The 20255-nt window shown below is 40.9% G+C and overlaps 1 protein-coding gene across 1 annotated transcript in view; it reads right to left on the reverse strand.

Annotated features, from left to right (window-relative positions):
- The window catches only part of VWF (von Willebrand factor), a 211659-nt gene that overhangs the window by 121481 nt on the left and 69923 nt on the right, over positions 1-20255 (reverse strand). The window contains exons 10-14 of the mRNA XM_044677836.1: positions 16623-16759; positions 15285-15423; positions 13730-13830; positions 7734-7929; positions 6550-6765 (exon numbers count right to left, since the gene is read on the reverse strand). Coding sequence (XP_044533771.1) covers positions 6550-6765; positions 7734-7929; positions 13730-13830; positions 15285-15423; positions 16623-16759 — 789 coding nt within the window. The remainder of the gene's footprint in view (positions 1-6549; positions 6766-7733; positions 7930-13729; positions 13831-15284; positions 15424-16622; positions 16760-20255) is intronic.

Genomic DNA, 20255 nt, shown 5'->3' on the forward strand with positions numbered 1-20255 from the left:
CTCTCTCTCCCTCCATATATATATATATATATATATCCTTTTTTTAAAAAAGTCTGTAAAGAGGTGCTTCTCTACACTTAGATTTTTTTAGCAGATATAGAAGATAGAAGGAAAAATGAGTATCTAAGGATTAATATAGTCCCCATTTCCCATCAAGAATCCCATTGTCAAGGGACAGCTGGGTGGCTCAGTGGATTGAGAGCCAGACCTAGAGATGGGAGGTCCTAGGTTCAAATCTGGCCTCAGACACTTCCCAGCTGTGTGACCCTGGGCAAGTCACTTGACCCCCATTGCCTATCCTTACCACTCTTCTGCCTTGGAGCCAATACACAATATTGACTCCAAGACAGAAGGTAAAGGTTAAAAAAAAAAAAAAAAAAAAAAGGATCCTATTATGGCCTTTTCTAGGTGAGAGAGGGAGGGTAGAGATGCATGAGAAGGCTTAGGGCTGGTGTGAGAGAGAGAGGGATGTCCTTTGAGTTTCAAAGGCATTTGATGATTCAAATGTGTGCCTTCTCTTTGTGACAAGCACAGAATATAAGTTGGTAACCTCTGCAGCCTTGAAGCCTATTCTGAAATGGGATCTTCAGAAAATTCCAAGAACAATGAAAGAAGGATGGATGGAATGGCTTAGTAGGATAGGCCTACTCAGGATGAATGGAATGATGATGAATGATGGACGACATAGAGAGAGTACAACTACTCAGCTCTCTTTGCTTATGTTTTGTTCACTTGAGAATCATCTTCAGACTGGGAATGGTGGACTAAAAATGACTAATGCAACTGCAACTCAAGATACGTAAGAATGTGGTAAGAGTTCATGCCACCAGGTTCAGGTGAAGAGGGTACTAAAAGAGCTCACTGATATGATGTTTGAAGTCATCTATAAGTTTTGCAAAGAAATGACTATTTGGAATGGAGGATTATTCAGAAAAGGATAGAAATTATTTTAATAGAAAAGAGAAAGCATGATAGGGTAGAAGAGTCTTGACTACTAGCATCAGAAGACCTAGATTCAAATCATGGCACCAAATGCTTATTATTTTTGTGACCTTGGACAAATCACTTAATTTCCCTAAGCCTTAGTTTCTTTATCTGTGGAATGGAGGGGTTGGACTACATGGCCTCTGAGGTCTCTTCCAATTCTAAGATTACAATCCTGCATGCTATGGGAGAATTACAGTATTAGACAAATGTTTCAATTGTCAAAAAAGGGATTAAAAGGGCCTTCTTCAAATGATAGGTCAATGAATTAGACTACTTCCTGGCAAAAACAGTGTGATATTGTGGCAAAAAAAAATATTATAAAAGAAATGGCTTGTGAAAATTTAGAAAGAGAAGCAATGATCTCTAAAAGGCAATATGGCTTCACCAAGAAGAAGTTATGCCAGATTGACTCCTTTTCTTTTTAAACAGATAGAGAAATGTCATAATCATAGTATGCTTGAAATACAGCAAAGTACTGACAATATCTTTTATTAAATGCTTATAGAAGGGGAGAAGCTAGATGGCATAGTGAACTGAGGTCCTGCGGTCAAATATGGCCTCAGACACTTCCTAATTGTGTGACCCTGGGAAAGTCACTTAACCCTCACTGTCTAGCCCTCGCCTCTCTTCTGCCTTGGAAGCAATCCACAATATTGATTCTAAGAAGGTAAGGGTTTTAATGGGTGGGGGGAGGGGGAGAGAGGAATCCTTATAGACAAGAAAGATGCAAGCTGAAGGATAGAAGAGTTGGGTGGATATAGAATTTATTAAATGACCAAAAACAAAAAGTAGTGATTATTGGATTGGCGTTAACTTGGAAGGACTCTAGTGGAGTAACTCAGGGATCCGTTCTATGGAGGGGGTTGGGGGGGAGGACCCTTTTCAACCTTTTTATCAATGATGTAGGTCCCATGATTTTTGAATTTGCAGATGGCACAAAGCTAGAAAGAAAAGTTAATGAATTTGATAACAACCTCAGACTCCAAATAGTTTATCATTGGTTAGAAAAATAGATGAAATATAAGATGAAATGTAATGGGAATAAATATGAAGTTTATAAGGATGCTTGAAAAAATCAGTTGGGTAAATATAGGATGGGGAGGTATAACTAGACGCCACTTAACATGAAAAAAATCCTGAACTTGAAAATACACTATGAGTCAACAGTGTGATATTGTGGCAAAAAATAAAAAATAAAAAATCCAGTTTGGGGCTTAATTCTGTGTCAGTTTCTGACCTAGCCATATCACTGAGATATAATCTTAATATTGTGGTCAATTCTGGGCACTATATTTTTTTAAACTCTTATCTTCTACTTAGAACCAATATTCAGTTCCAAGGAAGAAGAGCAATAAGAGCCTTAAGTAATTGGGGTTAAATGACTTGCCCAGGATCACATAGCTAGGAAGAGACTGAGACCACAACCTAAACCCAGGACATCCTGGTCCTGTTGCCAAACTTGGCTCTCTATCCACTGAGCCACCTAGCTGCCACTAGGTACTATATTTTATCAAAGATATTGACAGCCTAAAAGAGATTAAACTAACTTGATCCTCTCTTCTCCCAACCTGGAGTCCTCAAGGTTCCATGAATAGATTTCAGAGAGCTCACGAACTTGGAAAGAAAATGCATCTTTATTTTCACTAACTTCCAACCAAAGTTTATCATTTCCTTCATTCATTGAAAAGCATCACTCTGAAAAGAGGTCCATAGGATTTATCTGATTGTATTTTCAGGCTGTTTGAAGACGGATTTGGGATAGAGAACATTGGCCTCCCTAGTGACCAATGATTGTGGAGTTTTCAAATACCAAAGCTTTTTTATTTTATTTTTAAATAAAAACCTTTTGAATATTTGTATTAAATGTCAAGCATTGTTGATCTAGAGTCTGTCCAAAGGAGGGTAGCAAAATGGCAAGAGCGCTAGAAACCACGCCACACAAAGACTGAGCAGTAGCAGTAGGGTGTAATGGAGAAAAAATTAGCCTCAAAGTCAGAAAGAGCTGGTTTTAGAGCCCACCTCAGGCATATACTGACCATGTCCCTCTTGACATGAGGAAACTGAAGCAAACAGATTTAAGTGACTTGCCCAAGGTCACATAGCTAGTAAGTTTCTGAGTCTAGATTTGAATTTAGGAAGATGACACTTCTTGACTCTAGGACCAGCACCAACTCCATTGCATCACCTCGCTGTTAGAGGAGCGGGGTTCAAATTCAGACTGCTACTATGATTTATGTGATCTCTGTAGATCTCATATTCCTCATTTATCAAATGAGACATTGGACTAAATGACCTCCACAGTCCCTTTTGGACTGAAATATCTCATTCTATAATCTCTTCCAAATCCCTAAATAATGGAAAACGATTATGAAACAATCCAGAATTCTGATCAATATAGTGACCAATCAGGACTTCAGAAGAACATTGATGAAGTATCTTTCCCACCTCTTAGCAGAGAGGTACAGAAAGAGACATGCATTTTTAAACTCTTAGAATTGGGAATGGATTCCAGGCCAGAAGAGCAGTAGTACATAAGCAATTTGGGGTTAAATGACTTGCCCAGGGTCACACAGCTAGGAAGTATCTGAGGCAGAGATATGCAATTTTTACACAGTCAATCAGATAATTTGTTTTGCTTAACTACATATATGCTATAAGAGACGGCTTCTGTTTGGGAAGAGGAAGGAATTAGTGGATAATGATAATACTATTCCCCAAAAAGGATAAGAAAAGTCAATGAAACATTTTTAAAATATAAAATTCAAAAAATAAAATTTTAAGATAATTTTAATTTAAAATATTAAATGCTTTTAAATTTACAAATAAAAATAGCAGAAGGAAATTGAGAAGGGGACAAGCAGGGCACTTTTGTTACTACCATGCTAACTTTAATATATGCTTTAAAATTTATACCCAATGAAAGACCATAACTTCACACAATACTCTTTGATGTTCAAACAGATAACCCTAGACAAGGCTCGTCTCCTCCAGAAAGCTCTTTGTTTCAATCCATCTTATTCTGATCACTCCCCAGAACTTATTTACTCAATGTGTTATTCAAACCCCAAGTTCTGAACAAATACTCATATCACTGGCTATCAATTCATTCTTGATTTGCTTTCTGTGCCTGGCTTCTCTGATTAGCTTGCCAGCTTCTTAGGGGGAACAAACCACAGCACATATTTCTTGAAGATGTAAAGATACCTTTGCATCCCCTACTCAATTTAATCAATATTTACTCCGTTCATTGCAATGTAATGGGTATCAGTGTTTGTATTAGTGAGTTAAGCAAAATAGAATTAAGTTTGCATTATGTTAGTTAATATTGTGGGAATAAGAGTGATTAGGACTAATTAACCTATCATGTATTGATGATGTTTTTTATGTATCAGTGATTCTTTTCATTGTATTTGATTTTATATGGCTGTATTAGGCCTGTTAAAGGAATGATATTGATCTTTTAGGAATTTGTTATATCAGCAATAACTCCCCATCCCATGACTCATTATGGCCACTTCTAAGTGACCTTTGCTTCAAAATCTAATACAACTTCCCAAGGTTCCCCATCACAGTGTTCGTGAACCCTAGGATGCTGCTGACAAAGTCTTATGACCTAGAGAAAACCCTCAAAAAACTGCTGACAAGATATTAGTATTCAATGGCCTGTGGAAAGCCTACTGACAAAGGACACATGATTGAGGGACATCTCCTTGAACCAATCAGAGGGAAGATTCTGGGAAGATGGCGGCTTAGATGGAGCAAATCTTAATCAATCAGAGGAGCTCCCCCCACTTCTGAAGCTGGTCATTCATGGAACTATTCTACCCTATTCTATTTTTAGTTTTTAAAAAAAAAAAGCTATAAAACCCCAAATACCCTGAACAGAGGGATCTTAGATCAAGAAGAAGGTCTTGGATCCAATTAATTAGGGACCACTGGTCTCCCTAATAAATTGGGTGTGCTCATGGCTCTGCCTCGGTTGCCTCTTGCTGCTGTTTGGGTTCTTTATAGTCCACAAGGATCTTCCCCTTCCTCCAAAGACACAGGGTTATTTAAACTTAAGCTATGAAATCTTGACACTGCACTAAGAGTTTTAGGACACCCGATATTGTATTCTAAACATCCTGGGTATTCAGTTATTCAAAAGTCAAGTTACAATGGGCATTATCACTGTTTGAGAAGCCACAGAATCATAGGATTCAGCCCTGAAAGGGGCCATCTAGGAGGAAACTGAGATGCAAAGAAGTAAAAAGATTTGCCATAATTGAATATCTAGTAAATGGCAGAGTCAAGAGTTGAACTCAGATTCTCTAACTCCAAACTTGGTGCTCTATTCACCATATTTACGTGTTTTGGCAATCTCTGCTTAGCTCCCAGGGATTCTTCAAACTCTTCAATCAGGGTCCAAAAGGCATAAGAAAGGGGTGTTCTCCAGTCCATACGCTGGTGACCGGCCAATAAAAATGGTCACCCTCTTGCTTTAAATGGTCATAATTGAGCTACAGGAACCAATGTCGTCATGGGTGTGAATACCACCTGGAAAATCTAGGCTAAAACTGGGAAGAACAGGCAGTTTTTTAAAGTGGATTTACTGAGATGGGGGCAATGATTTGGGAGTTGAGAGTCTCTCTCTTCCATTATCTCCCTCAATCCTAATTCACTTTCCAGTTTGATTCTCACATCAAGCACAAGGTGGCACTAGGCACAGGGAATTTCTGAGACACGAAAGGCAGTGCGTGTCTTTGACAAAATACCTTGGGGTTATCAAGCAGACCAGAAGAAAGCCTCTAGTATATGGGGCAGATTTTCAAGTGGGGGTTACTTAAAAATAAGAATCCCTCAGAAAGAGAAGATACAGAAGAACTGTCATCATTCCCAGCAGAGAGAAACTCCCCACTAATAAGATCACGGTATCCCCTGAAGTAAAATTCAAGCAGGATAGAATGACATGAAACATAATCATTTTACTCAATTTCCCTGGAAGGTATCCTGCCTCCATTGTTCCCATCCCATTGGTACACAGGTACAAGAGATCGGCTGCAAGTGTAGTCTAGTCCTCAGTCCTGAAAGACGCCATTCTCTGACTTTGATCAAATGAGCTCATGTCTAGAAAATTGTTTTAGAAAAATATAAATGCTACGTACAAACACTGAGTCAAACTTGGGAATTTCCGTGACCAGGACAAGAGTACCAATCCCTGCTGCAGTTGGAGGCAGGAAGAATATGTTTACACCTGCAGCTGAGATAGGAAGGAGCTGTAGGAAGGGAAGAATGCTCCCTAGCTTTCGTCCTGGCCTGGCAACTTTCTATTTTAGATAATTCCTTTTGTTACCTAGCAGTTGAGCTCTGTTGTTTTTAAGCATCCAGGCCTTAAAGTGCTTAAGCACGCTATGAAGGTGGTACCCCTGGAAAAACCTCCAGTTATTCCACCCTAGTTACAACTGCAAAAACAAGTCAGTACTGTGACTTGGCTCGAGTTGGGGAAAGCCCCGTGTACATCACTCCTCAGGCCATCAAGAACTGTACAGTTGGCTCCCTGCATCAGAAAGCAATGGTACCTACCACAAAAGCCTGGCTCCCTCCACTCGATCAGAATGCCCTTCCTGGCACAGGCTGAGGCGTAGCTGGCCACTGCTGCACACAGACAGTCCTTCCCATCAGAGCAAGAGCAGACATCGTAATGGCAGTTTTTCAAGTAGGGAGTCGGGCTGATCACAGTGTGGCATGGCTCAAACTTGGAGGATGTCAAGAGAGAGCAAGACTCCTCGGCATATTTGGCTTAAAGGAAAGAAAGCAGAGAGCCCAATGTGACATTTTCCCCTCGACAGTGCTGAAGCTGTTGAGCACCGGCCACGCGTGAGCATTATGAAAATACTAAATAAAAATAATATCAAGTCTCAATCATATATGAGGCTGTAAGAAACTGGAATCTGGTGTAGCAATTCATCTATAAATGGTAGAAACTTTTCAAAGAATTTGGTTATGACACACATATAAATCCTCAGCTTGCTATGTCCTTTTAATAACAGCAATTATTGTTTTCTGGTCATTTTTCAGTCATGTCTGACTCTTTAGGATCCCATTTGGGGTTTTCTTGGAAGAAGTACTGCAGTGATTTGTCATTTCCTTCTCCATCTCATTTTACAAGTAAGGAAACTGAGGCAAACAGAGTTAAGATTTGCCCAGATTCAAACTCAGGAAGATGAGTCTTCTGACTCCAAGTCCAGCACTCTACTAAGACATAGACAGACTGGCAATCCCTTTCAATGAAGAGAATATCCCATTTGGAGATCATTGAAGTTTTTGAGTATCATTAACATCATTATTATCATTAGGTGATAGGAGAGGGATGTTTAATCCATGAATTTCTTATAGATGGAGAGAGAAACTATTTCAAAATAATTGGTTTCCCTTGCAATTCCCTGTACTCCTATACTTTATTTTACATGCATTTAAAAACCACTCTGAGGAAGGATCAGCAGGTTTCACCAATCTGCTAATGGAGAACCTGACACGAAAATCATTAGAAGCCACTGTGAGAGAGGGAAGCCAATGGAACATAACAACTTTGCCCAGATGATCTAATGTAAAGAATAAGCAACATGGTGATCATTAAGAGTTGACACTAAAATAAGTGCCTCAACCCACCCCATCTCCCAATAAGATGTGGGCTCAATGCAGCTGTTACACATAATTTAAGGTAATCCCATTCCATCACTGCCCAAGCTCCTGCCCCGGATACATACTTAACCGAGGATTAAGATTACAGGGGTCGCTTTCCTGCTTCAGCAAATCTTGGCAATCTCCATTGAGCTTCCAGCCATTTCCAAAATCTTCCACCAAGGGCTCCACCAAGCCAGAAGGGGTGAGAAAGTCATCTCCTTTGTTGCCGTTGTAATTCCCACACAGGCCACAAGTCTTCCCAGAATATGCCGGAGACAACTGAGGAGACATAATAAGACTGGCTGGGAGAGCTCTTCTGAGCAGCAGTTACTTCATTTTGCTAATGAGATTGTTATAATCAAATGGTTTTCAGATTCAAAAATAAATCTAGATTTAATAAAAGGCAGCTGAACCTCAGGCTACTGGGGAAATGAGAGCTCTCTGCAGTTCATTTTCTCTACCAATTGAATTTCTACCTTCAAAACCTAGAAAAATAGAACTGTAGAGCTGAAAGAGACAAGACCACAAAGATTTGTTATAATAATACCAACAACGCCCATGTGGATGGTACTTAAAAGTTTTCAGGGCCCTTTCCTCATTTCCAGTAAATAGTATAGATATTATTGGCCTCATTTGTAAAATGAGGAAACCAAAGAACCAAAGGGAAAATGCCCCTACCCAAGGTCAGACAGCTCATAAGGGTCAGAAGATGGGTCCCCTACCTCCTAGGAGCAGCTAGATGGTACAGTTAGGAAGGCTTAAGTTCAAATCCAGCCTCAGGCATTTAACTGGCTACTTGTGTGAACCTGGGAAAATCATGTAACCTATCTGCCTCAGTTTCCTTAACTGTAAAATGAAGATGAGGATGATGATGATAGTGCCTCTCTTGCAGAGTTGCTGTGAGGATCAAATGAGATATTTGTAAAGCACTTAGCACAGTACATGGCACATAGTAAACACTATATAAATTATAGATATTATTAATAAAAAGAATGCTTATTCCCTTTCTTCCTTCTAAGTCTGGGGTATTTCCTCTCTCAAAAACAGCAGCCCTTGCTCAAAGCATATCGCTTCCATTTTAATCTTCCCCAGTTAGCCCCACCATACTGTAGTCCCTCAACATTCATGAATTCATCCTGTATTCAATTCATAGAATCATAAGATCCAATGATGAGGTTATCTAGCCCAATTACTTCATTTTACAAATAAAGAAACCACCTGGATCAAAGCTCTGAAGCTGGAAGGCACTTGAGAGGCCCATCCAGTCCAACTCCCTCATTTGACAAATAAGGAAACTGAGGCAAGGAGGTTTAAGCCTGAGTCCACACAGATGACAAGTGATAAAGACAAGATCAACCCTAGGTCTTCTGACCCCCAAACTAGCATTCTTTCCACAGACTACACCTTGAACATTCATCGTCAGGTGCATAGTCTCAAGACTTCTTTGTATAAACATTCTGTCTTTCTTATTCAGTCATTAACTCCTCAAGTTCTTCTCTAAGTCTCAGTTTCTTCATCTATAATGTGATCCTTTTTTCTACCTTCCCCACAGGGCTGTTGTGTGGATCAAATGCTTTAAAAAACATGATCCCTCTCCTTCCTATTTCTCTCACATCTCCCTATAGCACCAAGTAGAAGGACTGGCACACAATGGGCACTGAGGACACAGTCTTAAGTGACTGGCCTTCCCCAAAGCTCTCAAAGAATTTAACAGGAACATAAATTCACCTCCACTGAACAAACTATCTAAATCACTCCCAGAATCCTGGAGGGGAGATTGGAAAGAGACAAGACTGCTTCTTCTTAATTCAAGAAGGAAGGTTGGAAAGGAATCAGTGGAGCAGACAGCAGGAAAATGAGTCTGGGTGACTCATGCTGGGTCAAGATAAACAAGCACTTTAAAACAAAGAATAGAAAAACTCTCCAGAAATAAGGGTGCGTTTCTAGAAGCACATCTTAGCCTTCCCAAACCCACATTAACCCCTGAATGTCAAAGAAGAGAGAAAATATCAATGAATCCCAAATGGCTCCGCTTCGAGGGGTGAGTTGATTGGAAACATACTCTACATACTTGTGGGACTGAGGCTAGAGGAAATAAAGTAGAATGGTTAAGGAGGAGTCTGAGAATATCTGCCAGGATCGCATCTGAGCTGGAAGGACCTTAGAGGCCGTAGGGTACAACCTCCTCATTTTACAGATGAGAAAACTGAAACAAAGAGTGCTCCAGGAACCACAAGGGCGGTAATGTCTAGTCCTCCCGTGCCCCACTCAGATTGCCCGGGTGTACACCCAAATCTCAGAAACTTCTACACCATTTCTAACTCCCTATTATCCATGCCTCTATCAATTTATGGACACCATAAGCACTTAATAAATTTAAACTGAGACCCCTTCCCCACATAATATAGATTGGGTTTTATTTGGCACCACATCTAGGAAGAACATTCAAGAGGGCTGACTCTTAGTCTTACAAGTTTCCCACAAAACCCTAAGACTACCCCAAGGCCCTCAGAAAATTCTTAGGGTCCTTTCCAGATTCTAAGAGCTATAAATCTATGCTTCTGTGAAACATGAGATTCAATTCTCCTCAGAACATCACATAAAAAAGAAGCCATCCCCAGGCAAAATGCAAAGTAATTGAAGTGTAACTGAGGCATTTTCTGATTTCCCTCACTAGCTAAGTCCTTCTCCCTTCTTCTGACATCCCGTCTTCCCTATCCTCTAAGCCAGAGGCTCTTAAAATTGTTCTGTGTCATAGGCCTCTGTGACTATCGGGTAGACTAGGGACTATCTCAGAATGTTTTTAGAATCATAAGACAAAATGCACAGGATTACAGAAGAAATAATAACATGGGAATATATATGTATATGTACTTATACATATATATATAATCTTAAATATGTCCAGAGAGCCCAGGTTAAGAACATCTGCCCTGACACTCAATGCCTTTATGTTGGCCAAAGACCACTATATTCCTCTCCTCCCTTTCTTCCTCTTCCCAATACTCTCTCCACTTCAATCCAGAATTCCCTTTCTGTTAGTGGAAAGATCTCATTTAGATACTAAAATGAAGCAAACTCTTCAGGATTCTATATTGCAATAGTGGTCCTGGACCCAGAGTCTAAGGTTCAAATCCTGTCATCCTTACTATGTGACTCTGGGCAAGTCACTTAAAATCTCTGAACTTCAATGCCTATACCCTATTTTTAAAATTGAGGGGAAAGTAGATCAGATCGTTTTTGCAACTACAGCTGGAGAGAAATTCTTGGCCAGATTTCTTAGGCACAGGGATGATCACAAAAAGTCATTTAAGTCACATAAATTTGAAAAGCATTTTTGCTAAAATATAAAAAAAAAATCAACACAACTAAGATAAGAAAGGAAATTACTCATTGAAGGAGAAATCTTCACATCAAATATATCTGATATATAAATATATAAGACCTGATCGACAATACATGTAAAACCCAGTGGAATTGGGTGTTGGCTATGGGGGAGGGTTGGAGGGGAGGGAAAGAACATGAATCATATAGCCATGGAAAAATAGTCTAAATTAATTAATTAATTGAAGCTTTTCAGCAATAAATAAATAAATAAAATATAGAAGACCAAGAGCAATAGGCCAATAGTTTGTAAGTAGCCAAAGGCTACTCAAAGAACAAGTAATTCTTGGAAAACTGCAAACTTTTAGCAACTATGAAAGATTGCTCCAAATCTCTAACAATAAGAGAGATGCACATCAAAAATAATTCTAAGGTTTCACCTTAGATTCAGGGAATTGAGATTTTTTTGTAAGATAGTAAATGGTAGAACACTTTGAAAAGGCAACCATATTAATGCACTGTTTGTGGAGCTGTGAAATGGTCCAATAATCTGGAAAGCAAGAAATTATACTAAGAAAGTGACAAAAAATGACAACATTTTATGATCCAGAAATTACCCTCTTGAGCCTATACCTCAAGGATGCCAAAGAGAAAGGAGAAAGTTCCCGTATTCACCAAAACATCCAGAAAAGCACTTTTTGGGATAGTAAAGAACTGAAAACAAATGGACACCCACAGATTAGGGGATGGTAAAACAAAGTGTGGCATATGATTATAATGCAACATTGCTGCCCCTTAAGTTATACTGAACATGAAGAATGCCAAGTTGTGGATAGACTTCTGAACTGATGCAAGGTGAAGTGAGTAGGGCCAAGAAAACAAACGTACACTGTAACAATGTGAAAAAAAAGGACAAAGACAACAAAATCGAACACTATGTAATTAAAATGGCCAAGCTTGGCCCAAAGAAAACATGAGGAAATGTATCTTGCTCCCTTCTTTGCCAAGGTCAGGGGCCATAGATGTGGATCATTCTTCATGGGTGTGGAACACACTTCCTTTTTTCTCTTTCTTTAAAAAAAAAGTGTATTTTCTGGGGAGGAAAGGGGGTGGGACATATTTGAAATTGAAGAATATGTAAAAATAAGAAATATCAATAATCTTCATTTAAATAGCACCTCTCATGCAGTTAGTGTAAGTCTCAGATGAAATAATGTGTGTAAAGTACTTTGCAAACCTTGACGAGATTTATAAATATCATCTATTATCATTTAATTCACACAAATGTATTATTATCATAATAAGAAGTACATGGAATTATGCCAATTAAAAAATCCCCCAAGCCCAGCCTCGGGTGAGAAATTCAGAAACTAAAACAATAGCAGACGTCTCTTTACAGGCTGCACCCTATGAAAACTATAAGCAAGCCACGTTTAGAACAGAGACCTTAGGATGGAGGACATTGGACAAGTCATCTAACCTCCCTTGATCTCCGTTTTCTCATCTAGAGAACTGAAGAAAGATAATAATCATACACACCAATGGCCCTTCCTTTCTCTCAAGGATATGGTAAGGATTAAGTGGCATATTTATACAAAGTACTATGTGCATGTAGGGAAATGGGAGCTTTGGGAAAAAGTGGTGAATTCCAGCAAAATTCATCTCGATTAGTACTGAATTTGCCGATTCCCTATACAGTACTTCTATGAGAAAGACTCTCTGTGGAGGGTCCTCAAAGCAGACGACTTTTTGCTACAATTTGGGCCTTAAGAGTTTTGAGTTTTAGTGGTGACTGACCTAAGAGCAAGTATCTCCTTAATGCTTCTGCTCCAATAGAGCTGGGAAGGACCACACAGACCATGAAGTCCATCCTTCCCATCTTGTTGTTGATGTTCAATTGTTCAGTTGTGTCTGGCTCTATGGGACTCCAGAGACCAGAATCTAAGGGGTTTTCTTGGCAAAGATACAGGAATGATTTTGTCATTTCCTTCTCCATTGGATGAAGGGAAACAAAAATTAAGTGACTTTCCCAGGGTCGCTTTGCTAATGTGTCTGCGGCAGGATTTGGATCTTCCTGACTCCACGTCCAGTGCCCTTCCTGTGTATACAATAGTGCTTTTCAGAAAGCCACAGTAAATAAGATTGACCCTACAGGATTATATTTCTTACCTCACTGGGTTGTTGTTTAGCAGTACATAATTAGACACCAGAAATTTTTTTTTTCAAATGTCCTACTATCTTTTGCCCAAAACCGGTCACTCCATTTTGTTCTTGTTCAATCACATCAGCCTCTTTGTGACTCTACTTAGGGTTTTCTTGGCAAAGATACAGGAGTGATTTGACATTTTTTTCCTCCAGCTCATTTTACATATGGGGAAACTGAGGCAAACAGGGGAGAGCAATTTACCACGGGTCACATAGATAGTGTCTGAGGCTAGATTTGAACTCAGGAAGATGAGTGTCCCTGACTCCAGCCTTGGAACTCTAGTGATAAAAGGTCACCTTCTCCTTTGGGAGCCTCTGAATTCCTGAAGCTGAAGAATCTCAATGGTTGAATGGGAGCAGCCAGCAAGCAAAAGTCAGATTACAGGAAACAAGAGCGTCCTGTTCTTTGCTCTGGGAGTAGAGATGCTGAATGTAGAAAATGAGATTCTTTCCCCACCACACAAACTCATTCTCGCTCCGAGCATAAGGGGGCTTTTGTGAGGGCTCTGGCTGTGGGAGATGAAGGGGGAGGCTATCAAAGGGGACTTGCCTTCACCAGCAGCTTTCCACTCCCATCCCAGTCTATCTGCAGGTCCTCTCCGTAGGTGAGGTGCACGGAACCCATCACGGTCTGCTGGATCCTGAGGGCACCTAAAACAGAGAAGGCACCAGGATTTAGGCAAGGCAGGGAAAAGGGGAGTAGGGAGAAAATGCAGGTGGTATTAACAATGAAAAAAGACAGTGGGACATAGGGAAGGTTGCGGATCCCAGAAAAGAAGCACAGTGAGCATGGAGTTTGGAGGAAAACACAAGGAAGAGGAAGACCTCTGCATCCCTACGTCTTGCTCTGTCTCTCTGATGCCGCCAGAGGGTGCCAGAGGCCGCCGTGTTGTAAGACTGGCCCACAAGGGAGAGGGGTTTGCCAGAGTATACTCACTCTCTGTAATATGGAATAGGGACTAGACCTGCGATTTCATAGCTTAGAGAACTCTCAGGGGAGGAAGCTTCCTTAACCAGAGCAGGTTCTGATAGTTTTACAGAGTTGCCTGGGACCCTGAGATATTAGGTGATTTGCCCTGGGTCGGTCACACAGCCAGTAAGTGTCTGAGGCAGGACTTGAACTTAGGTCTTCCTATCTTCTAGGCCAACTTTCATCTATTGTACCACACTGACACTAATTATAATAACCAAAAAAATCTGTCATATTTCTAGTGCTTTGCAGTTTTAAAAGTTCTTTCATGTAGGTTAGCTCATTCGATCATCAAAACAATCATAAAGAGATGGCAACTCAATTGGCTTTTTCCTCTGGATTCTATTCCCCACTTCCCACATGAGGGAACTAGTTATGTGATTTGCCTTAAGTCATAGGACTAGTGATGGACAAAGTGGAGACTAGAACAAGTTCATCTCTCCACCTAGGCAGCCAGGGGGCAAAGTGGCTAGAGTGCTGGGTATATGGAGGCCAGAAGACTTGAGTTCAAAACCAGCCTCAAATACTTCCTAGTAATAATATCCTGGACAAGTCATTCACTTCTATCTACTTTAGTTTCCTCAACTTCAAAATGCAAGTAATAAGAGCATCTACTTCCCAGGGATGCTGTGAGGGTCGAACGAGATGATATTTGTAAAATGTGCTTAGCACAGTGTCTGGTACATAGTAGGTACCTAATAAATGCTTATTTCCCTCCCCTCACCATACAGCACTAAGGCTAACTCCTCTAGAGTGGATACAAAGTCCATGAAAGTTGAGTTCATTTGGGTAGAGTTCATAGAGTTTTTTTTTTTTTAAAACCCTTGTACTTTGGTGTATTGTCTCATAGGTGGAAGAGTGGTAAGGGTGGGCAATGGGGGTCAAGTGACTTGCCCAGGGTCACACAGCTGGGAAGTGGCTGAGGCCGGGTTTGAACCTAGGACCTCCTGTCTCTAGGCCTGACTCTCACTCCACTGAGCTACCCAGCTGCCCCAAGTTCATAGAGTTTTGAAGATACAAAATCTCAGAAGCAAGAGAGAACAGGTTAAGTGTATGGGAAGAAGTGAATCATCTGGTCTGAATGGAAGAGTGAGGACATTATCAACCCCACCCTTCAGATATAGGAAACGTTTACCTTGAATTAGGGGGATTTGAATGTCCTGTCCGTCCAGTGAGACCAGACCCCCATGTTTCAACTTCACAACACTGTTGTGCAGGGGAAGGAGCCGGAGGATGACTGAGCGGGTACAAACAGCATCTGGATCATTGGCACACTGTGGGGAGGGAAGAGAAGGAGAGAGAGAGAGAGAGAGAGAGAGAGAGAGAGAGAGAGAGAGAGAGAGAAGGAGGGGGAGGGGGGGAAGAGAGAGAGCGGGGGAGGTATGAGAGGGATATCAGTATAGGTATAGATGATAAAGATTTACCCCATCCCACTATCCCTAAAACTGTCCCCCATTCAGGAACAAAATTTCTCAACTCCTACCCCATCCCTGCCCACTATAATTGGGTCTGCTGTCCACCATTGCTAGGAATTTTTATAAATGTGATTAAGTTCCCATAATCCTCTTTGTCCTTGGCTTGCCGTGGAAAAGAGAAGAGAATATCAGTCCCAAGAAGACACCAGTATATAACCATTTGGATCCTCTAACAGTGACCTAATTGGTCTGCCTTGCTTGATACTGCACAAACTAGCTGACTTCCTCAAGTTCCTTCCAGTAGGGATAACAGGGATGGATGTCTAGCTAAATAAAAGGACAGACGAAATCATGGAATTTCAGAGCTCAAAATCATCAAGTCAACCTATATCTTAAGGGGTAGAGTTGATGATTTCTAAATCTATGAACTTTTCCAAAAATCATGATTCAGAGAATTATGAAGAACTCATGATTTCCTGACACAGTCTATTCCATTTGCAAATGCTTTTAATTAATTGCTAGAAATAATTCTTTAAATCAAATCAAAATCTACACCCTTGTTATTTCCACACATTGGTCCTGCTTTTTCCCTTTGGGTCAAGCAAAACCAAAGTAATCCTTCTTCCACATAAAAGTCCTTCAAATTCTTGAAGATAATTTATCCTTTTCAAAATGTCTTCTCCTTTATAGAGTAATCATTTTTAGTTCCTTCAGCCAATCACCTAATGGCATAGTTTTGAGTCTCTTCACCATGCCACTCACTCTTTTCTTTGTCCTTGTCTTTCCTAAAATGTGACTCCTAAAACTAAATATATTAACCCAGATGGAATCGGTCTGACCGTGGTCTTATCACTGCACTCAAGTACAATGAGAAAATATCTTCCTTTATCCTAGAAGTTCTTTGTCTAATCAATGGAAATGGATAGATGGAAGAGGTGTGGGTTTTCCTTGTATAAAGAGAAATAAAGTCACCGTGTGCTCCCACTTCCCTACAGGGAATTTTACTTGGAGCTACTTCCTCATCCCATCATTCATTCTAGCCACAAGCTTCAGCTCACCTGGACAGTCTCTATGATGATAGAGAAGGAGTGGTCCTGGCAGTCCCGAGCCAGTAAATACTGGCAGATTCCACTGAAGGTAAAGTATTTGTTGTCAAAGCTCTTGAAGTGAGATTGACCTGTCACCAGACACTCTCCTGGAGGAACACAAAGTAAAGGAGGAAGAGGAAGAGAAGAGAAATTTTAATGGTTATATAAAATGTATAAAACATCCAAAGCAATGTTGTGAGCAAAACAATTTGTCCACATTTCCAAGTCAATTCCTTTCCTATGAAGCCTGAGAAGTTATCCTCAAAAACTCTAGAGAAACTGAGGCAGGTTCTTTCTACATTTATTCATTCATCAAACCCTCATTGAATGTTGCCATATTCAGGAAAGAACACCAAGGTGAATAAAATAGAGGTGGCCCAGTGGATACAGTCAGGCCTGGAGTCAAGAAGACTCACCTTCCTGAACTTTGGGAGTATAAGCACAGAAGAAAAATAACTGCTTAATCATGTGGGTTGATGGGAACATGATTGGGGATGTAGATTCTAAATGATCACCCTAGTGCAAATATCAATAATATGGAAATAGGTCTTGATCAATGACACATGTAAAACCCAATGGAATTGCTTGTTGGCTATGGGAGGGAGTGGGGGGAGGGGAGGGAAAGAACATGAATCTTGTAACCATGGAAAAATATCCTAAATTAATTAAATAAATAAATGTTTCAAAGATTTAAAAAATACACATAAAAAGACTCACCTTCATAAGTTCAAATCTGGCCTCAGGGGGGCAGCTGGGTGACTCAGTGGACTGAGAGCTAGGTCTAAAGACTGAAGGTTCTAGGTTCAAATCTGGCCTCTGACACTTTCCAACTGTTTGACCCTGGGCAAATCATTTAACCCCCATTGCCTAGCCCTTACCACACTTCTGTCTTGGAATCAATACACAGTATTGATTCTAAGATGGAAAGTAAGAGTTAAAAAAAAATCTGGCCTCACAACACTAGCTATGTGACCCTGGGAAACTGTTTGCCTCATTTTCCTCATCTGTAAAATGAGCTGGATAAAGAAATTGCAAATCATTCCAGTATCTTTGCCAAGAAAACCACAAATGGAGTCATGAAGAGTCAATCACAACTGAAAAACAACTCGACATTATCTCAAAGATTTTACAGTCTAGTAAGAGAGATAATCATAAGGTTACAAGGATTAGAGCCATGAACCTCAGAGCCCATACAGTTCAACCTCTTAATTTCACAGATAAGTAAACTGAGACCCAAAAAGTTCAATGACTTGTCCAAGATCACAAAGGTAAATATTCTGATATTTCAGGATTTGAATGCAGGTCCTCTGACTCCAGGAGAACACGTGCTCTATTCTATGAGTGGATTATATCATATACAAAACAGGTGCAACACAAGAGAGATTGCTACAAGTGCCATAAGAAAAGTCATGGTATAACTGGAAAAGATCACTAAATTTTGATCTTGGAACTCCCTGGGGCTCTACATCCTTAGCTTTACCCCAGCCATTTTCTATCCTGCTGCTACTAAAGATCTACCCTTCCAATTGTTCCTCTAAATGCCATCCATATTCACGAGGAGCTAAATCACTCAATTCTAAACGTCCTGGAGCCACACATGCTCATCTTCACTGTGCCCATCTTCTACTCTGCCCTCTCCCCAATTTTTCATCTCTTGCTTTGAGCATTACAACTAAATAAATGTTACCATTGCTTCTGGATTGGGGCCCCTCCATCTGGATTTCAGGGACACAGAATGACTATGAGAGCTCTTATAAGAGTCAAAGGGAATCTTCTAATCCCAATTCAGATCATTGTTTGGGGCCGAGCATCTTGAGTTAGTACCGGGAGTGAGATGTTCAAAAGAATACATACAGTTTCCGCCTGGGACATTCTATTGGCTTAAATTGGCTGCCAGGCTGGGCATGGTGGCTCATAACCATCAGTTCAGTTATTTTTTAGTCATGTCTGACTCCTTGAGACAGACCCCATTTGAGGTTTTCTCGGCAAAGAGACTAGAGTGCTTTGCTCTTTCCTTTTCCAGTTCATTTTACAGATGAGGAACTGAGGCCAACAGGGTTTGGTGGCTTGCCAAGAGTCACGCAGCTAGTGAGTGTCTGAGGTTGAATTTGACCTCAGGTCCTCCTGACTCCAAAATCAGCACTCTATCTACTGTGCCACCTAGCTGCCCTCAGCGAGGCACTCAAAAAGCTAACCCAAGATGCAGTAAATGACCATGGCGTCTTCCATATCTAGCCAAGCTTTAAGCTCCGCTTAATGCCTGCTTGAGCTGCCTTCATGGCCTTTGGAACAGAAGGTTTTCATCTATCCATTCTCCCGAGGTAAGTTTTCACATTCCTGACGTAGACATGCCCTAACTCACCAATGGGCTTGCAGCTTGTGAGACAGTTCCACAGGGTTGTGGCCACTGTACATACTATAACTTTTTGAGCCACGAGTGAGAGCTGGGTGAAAAGTGGACACCAAAGGTGCATGCAGTTTTGAAAAACACCACAGGTGTTTGTCCTCCCTGAACACCCTTTATACCCCCCAAAAAGTGTAGCAAAAGTAAGAGATTGCATGGAAAGTCTAGTATGTGTTAACAGAGAGCAGCTCAGAGAAAATGTTGCCCAAAAAAGGGGGGGAGGGTAGAAAGCATCATGATGGCATCAGTGTCAGGTCTGGGCCACCCTAAAGTTTTGGACATGACCACGGTGGCCTCTGAAGTCCCTCCAAGATCTAGACTTCTGATTCCAAGATCGGTGATTCTGCATGCGTTATCTCCACCATGAATATACCCTGGTCCCCTTGATTTCTCTATTTGTGCATTCCACACAAGTTCCTTGACCACAGCAGCTTCCTGGCATGCGTGCTCCTTCTCGAATGTTCCCTGGACACAGACATTACCTCGGTGAGAGCCCTTAGGATGTTTTTTGTACACGTTCCCTATGTACATGTCCTCCCCCACCCTCTGCCACGGTGGGACGGTCATCTGAGAGAGAGCACACGCGTGATATGAGCACATGGGGACTTCTCTATCACTCTGTTATGCTATTTGATAAATGTCCACAACTTCGAACTAACATGCCCTCTACGTGACTGACAAAAATAAGCACATTAGTGAGGGGTTGTGAGGTACAGTTTGGGTTGGATGCTTTAGACATCAGGTAGCTTTCCGGGGGGTCCAGGTGCTCCATTAATAAAGGGGGTTATTTTTAAATGCCCTCAATTCCCTTGCATTGTGATTCCTGAGCTGGATTTGCAGGACTCAACGGAACCGATGTCATAATTTCTGAATAAGGCAGAAAGGCAAATATAGCAAAGCGCATCGCTAGGTGTCTGGAATAGCAAGTGAGCAATACCAGTGACCCACTGGAGTTCTAGAAACTCCAAAGGAGAATTTGGCCCCCTGTTTTTCACAGCTTCCCCGACAAGATGATTTTCAGAGCAACCTCACAATTGCCTTCTCCCCTGTCCTCTTCATATGCCCCAGCTGCCTTCCTACAGTTCCAATCCCATGACTGTATTCTGGACCAATGAAGGGCTGGGAACACCATCTGGCCATGACCTCATCACTGGTGCCTGGGAAGTACCAACATCAGCAACCTAAATCCCCAGCCCGGA

This window comes from Gracilinanus agilis, chromosome 5 (genome assembly GCF_016433145.1).
Source record: "Gracilinanus agilis isolate LMUSP501 chromosome 5, AgileGrace, whole genome shotgun sequence".
NCBI lineage: Eukaryota > Metazoa > Chordata > Mammalia > Didelphimorphia > Didelphidae > Gracilinanus > Gracilinanus agilis.